The 7,807-nt window shown below is 36.9% G+C and overlaps 1 protein-coding gene across 1 annotated transcript; it reads left to right on the top strand.

Moving 5' to 3' along the window:
* Window positions 1-7,567, top strand: exosc9.L (exosome component 9 L homeolog). The gene is given in 12 exon segments (NM_001091970.1): window positions 1-148; window positions 454-548; window positions 716-835; window positions 1,405-1,507; window positions 2,228-2,365; window positions 3,381-3,463; window positions 3,782-3,914; window positions 4,340-4,428; window positions 5,087-5,233; window positions 5,563-5,726; window positions 6,751-6,826; window positions 7,295-7,567. Coding segments are annotated over 12 exon segments (1,296 nt in total). The 5' UTR covers window positions 1-82; the 3' UTR covers window positions 7,377-7,567.
* The last annotated feature ends 240 nt before the right edge of the window (window positions 7,568-7,807 follow it).

Here is a 7,807-nt window from a genome sequence, read left to right as displayed (position 1 = left end):
GGCAACACATGTTTGATTAGATAGAACTGTGTAGGTGCCGATGAGTCTATAGTTATATGATTTGCCGCTGTGTGTTACAGACATGAAGGAGACGCCGCTGTCCAACTGTGAGAGGAACTTTCTTCTTCAGGCAATTACTGAGAAAAAGGTGCGCAAACCTTATGATTCTTAAGTGGGCAGCCTCAATTATAGGCTTTACCTCTGTGTGTGGGATATTCATACAGTTTTCTGTTGTGCGTCTGTGTTGATGACAGAAAGCAAACCCGTCACAAGTGCTGCATGTACATGTCAGGCAATTACAAGTCTTTTGGGGGGGGGAGTCAGTCTGTCTGTTGTTTACATGCCAATATCCTTATCAAATATAATCTTGCACAACAGGTTTGTTTTAATAATGCATTGGAAACGTTTTCTAAAAAGTGATTTTTAAAGAACTGTTATGTTTTATACTTACAGCGTCTTGATGGCAGGCAGACCTATGATTACAGGAATATTAAAATTGCTTTTGGAACAGACTATGGCTGTTGTATTGTGGAGCTTGGAAAGACCAGGTAAGTATTTTGCATAAACCTATGTCTTATTCATTAGTAGGCTTCATTTATTAAATACACAGGACTTAGTAAATATCCATAGGTACACCTGCCCTACAGCCGGGAAGTTTTAGTTGTTGCGAGTTATTCCTTTGTAGCAGTACTTATTCTATTTTCTGTTTTCCCAGGGTACTTTGCCAGGTCTCCTGTGAAATCGTTGCCCCCAAGATGAGCCGTCCTACTGAGGGAATACTTTTCTTCAATCTTGAGATTTCCCCAATGGCATTTCCAGGTTTTGAAATGGGGAGGTAAAATATTTCATTTCTTAGCAAGTAGATAAAGGGTTATTCTTTTTTAAAAAAAAATATGTTGTTGCGCTTTAATAATTCATCATTTATTCTATACCAAACTGGGGTTATTTTTTGGCAGTTAATATCATAAAGAGTGGTATGGTTCAAAAAGCTTTACATTATAAAAAAACAGGTGAACAGTTGTACTGCAGGTTGTATATCTGCTAGCTACATTTTTTGCATTAAATTGCATTGATTTATCTTTTTTTAAAGTAGCCCATTTTGTTTTGCTTAAAGGAAATGTAAACCCTCAAGGCAAATTAATGTAAAAAAAAAAAGTTGCTTCGAATTGGTCATTCTATAACATACTAAACGTTAACGTAAAGGTGAACCACTCCTTTTATACTTACTGGCTTTTGAGTTTGCCTTATATCTGAATTTACTTAAGTTAGAGCTACTAATTCATGAACATACCATACAGATAACTTTAGTTTCTGTAACATGTGTGACCTATTGCATTGTACCAAACTGCCGTTTCGCCGTTATTTTGTTTAAAATTAAATTATATATATATTTTCTTATTGCAGGCAATCAGAATTGTCTGTAAAATTAAATAGATTGTTGGAGAGATGTTTGCGGAACTCCAAGTGCATAGACACAGAATCTCTCTGTGTTGCTGCTGGCGAGAAGGTAAAGTGAATGAAAAGTTATGTTCTTGTATGAAGGTATGACCAAATACCACCCTTAAAAATACACACAGCTGTTACAGTGTTGAAATATATCTTGTTTTATGCTCAAACGAAGTAGCTCATTTCATGGGACCTGTAACTTCTGCAGTGTTATAACTGTGTTGTAGGCAAGCATGATCACGGAGTATGAATTATATTTTATATAGTATTAAATCTGACCATATGATAAGTTAGAGCTCACTCACATTGATGCATTCCTATTTCTTTAATCATGATATAATATACCTTTACGGTCGTTTTTATTCTGCTTTAAAATGTACACAGAGTTACCTATATGTTCTTGCAAAGCCACTGTTCTCCCAATGCATATGTTTTTTAAATATTACCTTTAGGGCAGTGGCCGACGGGGAACTTTGTCGCCTTGGATTATTAATGCTCAACTGCAGGTCGACAAATCTCCCAAAAATGCATCTGGAGGAAACTTCAGGCGACTTTGAGATATGTTGGTTTTACTGCCAGCAATTTCCGTTATTTCCACTGAAGATGCATTTTTGGGAGATTTGTCTCTCACAGTTGTGCAATAATAATAATTGTGGGTGACATATCTCCCCGTCGGTCACTGCCCTTAAATGCCATGATCTTTGAAGATTAATAAAAAACATATGAGGTAGCAATATATACATGCCCTCTACCATGCACTTGTGCACATTTTATGTTGCAGGTATGGCAGATACGTGTTGATCTGCACTTGTTAAACCATGAAGGAAACATCATTGATGCAGCAAGCATTGCAGCTATTGCAGGATTGTGTCATTTCAGGAGGCCCGATGTGTCTGTCCAAGGGGAAGAGGTCACTGTGGTGAGTGATTCTAGATAATGGTGAGATAATCTATACATGAATATTTTAATTTTAAATCATTTTAATGCAACCTGTTTCCCTTTTTGCAAATATATAATCAGCCACAGTGTTCATTTACTGCAGAACTAATATATGCATCTTCATCCTGTACATTTAACCAAATTATAACCTAGTCCTTAGTATCCCTCTACACAACCAACAGAACAATCCTTAAACAAAGCAAACCCTCAGATTAAGTAAAGTAAAAGTGCATGAAGTGTTCTCCCGAAACGACAAAAAAGGCTTCTTATGGTTCTATCCCTCTGATAGCCCCTTCAGCAATCCGGGAACAATAATTTTGTAATTGTGCTTTCATATAAAGATCATTTTGAAGGGATCATATAAAAGTCATCTGACCAGCATGAGGGATTTTTAGTATAACTAAGACCTCTCCCAGGGGAAGTTGCTCTGGCCCTTTTCAAGAGAGCAATGTTAGCAAAGAGGCACTGAGCAAGTAGGTTTGGCATAGTTGCTTCATAAATTAAAGTTGGCGCCAGCCGCTGTTGTAGGGAAAGAGATATTTAAAGCTTATTTTGCTGGGATTCTTTGAGAACCCTTGGAGTTTTCCACTTGTTGCTCTTGGTGTGACCTTTCTTTGACCATTCCAGGGGAGGGTAGCTGTGATGTTGAATTGCCTTTTTTTGTACACAGTCTGCCTGACAGTTGACTGGTTTGGGCACATTTGGATAGGGAAGATCCAGATTTCTGTTCTTTAAATAAGGCAGAGCCTCCCATACTCCAAAATTATTACTGTCCCATTGATACACCTAATTCTGAGTTTCTCATTCAATGAAATTTGCATTACTTTTGCTACTCTTTCTAATTTGCCACTCACACAAACTATGCTTTTGACATGTTTTTGACTCACTTCTTTAATTAGTTTTATACATAACAGATTATGATTTAGGACAGAAATATTGAAAGTTTGAAAGGTTTCACAGACTTGAATAACTGTTTGTTGTTCTTTTGGTTTCAGTACACTCCAGAAGAACGTGATCCTGTGCCTCTCAGCATCCATCACATGCCAATTTGTGTCAGCTTTGCCTTTTTTCAGCAAGGGTAAGAAAGATTCAGCAGACATTTCTTTTAACAGTACAGAAAACTAGGATTAGAGGTTTACCATTGCCTTTGTCAAAGTCTTGCCTCAAGGACCACATTAGGCATTACGAAGGCCTTTGTCCTAATTCAAATTAATAGTTGCGTTAGCCAGTTTGGATGTCATTAACATAAGGTGTCCAGCAAAATGGAATATTTTGGAAGTTCAGCTATATATTTATTCCTACTTAAGTGTGTTATATATACCATGTTGTCCATGCTGCATGATAACTGTGTATGAACAACTTTTTTTCATTTCACTTTCTTTGTCTGTAAATTTAGAATATACTTGTTAGTAGATCCCAATGAACGCGAGGAGCGGGTTATGGACGGCTTACTGGTGATTGCAATGAACAAACACCGTGAAATCTGTACAATTCAGTCCAGTGGTGGGATTATGCTGCTTAAAGAACAGGTAAATTTGTCACTTGCACAGGTCATGTAGTTTATAAACTGACTGCAAGAATACTGAATTGAATGCAGAGGTGTACAAAAGTACACAATGTGATGCACTGGAGTGTGATTATGAGGTTTTGTGTCTGAACATAAGATAGAATAGTACACATTTCACATTATAATACTGCACCAATTAAGCCCTCCTCTTTAAATGACAAGAGACTGGACAATGTGTTAAGTTTGTTTCTGTCTTTCTTGCATTAAAACTAAGCTGGGATATATGATAATGAATGTGAATGTGCTGCTAAGGTCGGAGAGAACAATGTCTTTGTAATGCTTTAATGCAGAGAACTATACTGCTAGTATAGTTTTCTTTCTTTCTTTCTGAGACTACTTACTAACTAATACCAGTTTTTATTTTGCATGTAATTGTCACATATACAGGTTCTGAGGTGCAGCAAGGTAGCAGGTGTGAAGGTGGGAGAAATAACAGAGCTCATTCAAAAGGCCCTGGAAAACGATAAAAAGGCCAGGTTAGTCATGCCTCAAAATCCTAATGCATGACTTCTGCTCTTACGAAAATGTACTCTGTTGAATAGCGATGTTTTATTTCATAGTGTTTCTGTTTTCAGAAATCTATTTTCTCTTCTTTATTCTTATTTTGAACTAGTGCCTAGCTGACTAGCTGGCCATGGTTCAGCTTTAGCTTTGAAGGGTCCTACATTAAAGGTGGGAAAATCCTCTAACTTGGTTCAGGCCCCAGTACAATGCTTTAGATATAGGCAGTCCTCCTGTGGATGAAGTGGAACAATAGCAAATATTTCAGCTACACCCACGTGTAAGATCATATACTTATACTATAACATGCATCACTTGTTTTCAGTTCCCTGAAACTATTCAGTATTGCAGTATTTAACATGCGAAGCCATTATTTCATGACCTAGTGGCTCCAACATTTTGTTACAGTGGCCTCATAATTTAATGAGAGATAAAAGTAACCCTAGAATTTCATGGCCTAGCTCCCTGATGATATAAGATGGTGAACCCAGTGTTGTATGAGTATTTATTACGACATTCTGTTTCTTCACACTTTAGACAGATTTGGTTTGCATTTAAACATCTATGTAGAGTTTTATTTAGAACAATAAAACTGTTTCAATGTTTTAAAATTGTTTGTCTTTTTGTGCAAAGGAAAGAAGGAGGCAAGTTTGGATTTGCAGAATCTCTACCGGATAAAAGAATAACTGCTCTAAAAATGGAAAAATCTTCCGTTGATACAACAGATGTGGAAACCAAGGCCGAGAAGATAATATTGGATGCTGATCCTCCATGTAGAGTGTATCCTTTCTAAATAATCCTTATTGGCATTTTTCACTTCACTGCTTTGGTACCTACACGTGCTTTGTCTTGTTCTGCAGTTTATCCATAACAACACAAATAACCATATTCTACTAACCAACTGGGTAATTACCATGTCCAACACATTGCGCCCTATTGTTTCCTTCCAATACACAATTCTTGACCATAATATTCCCATGACCACATGAGAAAGAAAGAATGAAAAAAATTCTATAGGTCGGTATATTTCCAATGTGTTAAGTTGTCATATTCTGCCTTGAGCTTTTAATTTTGAATTGGCTGCTGTTTTTTCCTTAACTGATGAGTAGCATTTCTAAACCAGTAGTATGGACTGAAGGAACAGCCCAGATTGGGGAGGGTCAGGGAAACACATGGGGCCAAATTGACGAATCAGAAGATGATGAGGATGATGAAGACTCTGCCCCTGAAAGCCCAGTGGTTGAGATTCAATCAAAGAAAACAAGTTTAAATGGTAATTGCTGGATCATGTCCCAGGAAAATGTTAATGGTTGCACAAATAAAAAGGGGAAATGTTCAGATTATTTGCTAATATATATTGGTCTCCAGACACTAAATAATGAAATAATGGCACATTTCGGGGAAACTGCTTTGTGGAAGAGTTATCAGTGAGGATTCCTTCCTTGCCCTCTCATTGTCTTCTCCCTGAGTGCCTGCACAACTGAGCGTGGGCTGTGTTACTGTCATCGATGTGGGGAAGTTAGGAATGTGTGTGTTTGTAGGGGAATACGCATATATTTAACTTTGCATAGTCTGCCCAAACAACAGTATAGCGTTGCTAGCTGCATGCCTATATAGCTACCATACCAGGCCCTAAGATTAAAGGACACTGTTTCATTGGTATGTAAGGATCAAGCTGGATTTAGTATTTGTTTCTAGATTTGCCCAGCACTTTTGCACAGTTTAGATGAATACTTATTGGCTGAAACAAGTGCCCTTTAAAGGAACATCATTTAAAAACTCTTGACAACTGATGGTGACATTTTTTTCAGATTTTGGGAGGTTTTCCTTATTTGAATAATCATATTTGAGATTGGATTCAGTTCAGTATGTATTCTAATGCAAAAAGTATTCTGATTCTGTTCTGAGCTGCTGTATGCCCAGTACAATGTATGAATGTAGTTTCTTTGTGTACTCTTCTGTGCCTTGAGCCCTGCCCATCCTCCAATGATAAAGTGGTGGCCCCACACATAAGCTTTGATCACCAGCTGAGGTTGGCTTTTATTTCTTCTGCCGCAGACTTTGTCCCAATGTTGATTTAAATATTCAAAACATACAGATGCTTGTGCTGAAAATCATAATTAGCATTAAAGGGAAAATATCATTTGTGTAACCGATTAAGGAAAAATTAAATGTCAAATGTATATTTTTTATAAAAAATATATAAGTGCATGAAAAGATGTGTTGCTACATTCCCTTTTTGCCAGAATTTTTGATATAAAAATGAGGAGAAAAATTGTTTAAACCTTTTCTTGTAGATGATGTTGTGACACTGTCGGATAGTGAAGAAGAAGATGTAATAATTCTACAGCCTGAGAAACCATCACAAATAAGGTAAAGCTCTGACCTCCTTTACCCCAATAGTAGAGGGTGGGTAATGATAGAAGAATATGGAAAGGGGAGCTGTTGAAAAACTGCAATGTTCTCACCTCCTCCATTGACTGTGCTTTTCATGGCCTTGGATATAGTTTAAGATGCATAATCTGCCTGGCAAAAAGTCCTGAAGCACTGAATAGTCCCTCATTGTCTGTTGATCAGATATTTTCTCCTATTTTGTGAGTCCAGCAGTTGGTAGAACTAAGAAAGATGTAGGAATATGAACATGAGATGTAAACCATTATCTCTAGGTAGATCCAGAGCTCCCTGGTGCAGAGATCACAGTCAAGTTTTTTACATAAAGAGGAATGTTGTTCTCTGCAGGGGCAAAATTCTTCTTGCCTCCTAGTAAAAGTGTCCCTGTGAATTAAAATACCTGATTCGTCAAATTTGACCATGTTGAATTGTTTTTTTCCTCTTGGCTAGAGTCACGGAACAACAAGCATGTTCAGCAAGTGATATATCCAGTGCGAAGAAGAAGAAAAAGAATAAATCTGCACAAAAGTGATCTGTGGATAGCACTCAAAGCGAGAAGCTTGAGAAATGTCTGATTCCAGTAGCTTACAGACCGATGTATATTGTTTTGGCATAGATGAATGCTGTTAAATCATATGTTTGCCTTCAACAACAGTCTGCAAACTGTCTCTCACAGACTAGCTTTTTTTATTGAGTAAATGTAACATTTGACAGGTAAAAAAATAAAAAAATTAACACATTGGTTAGTTGTTTGCTTTGTAGATGAATGCAGAAAAAAAATCAGTTTTTGTTTATAGAGAAAAGTCAATTTCGGCTTTTAAAGAAATTATTTGATAGTATAAAAATATAGTGTGCGTGTGTGATATATAAATAGGCATAGATTTAGCAAAGGGGAAATAAAGTTCATAGCGGTTGATAAAAGGGGACTCCATAGTTACTGGTTAACTTCTATAAGGTTATCTA

This window comes from Xenopus laevis, chromosome 1L (genome assembly GCF_017654675.1).
Source record: "Xenopus laevis strain J_2021 chromosome 1L, Xenopus_laevis_v10.1, whole genome shotgun sequence".
NCBI lineage: Eukaryota > Metazoa > Chordata > Amphibia > Anura > Pipidae > Xenopus > Xenopus laevis.
The sequence above is the reverse complement of the archived record's forward strand: the minus strand, read 5'-3'. Positions and strand labels throughout refer to the sequence as shown.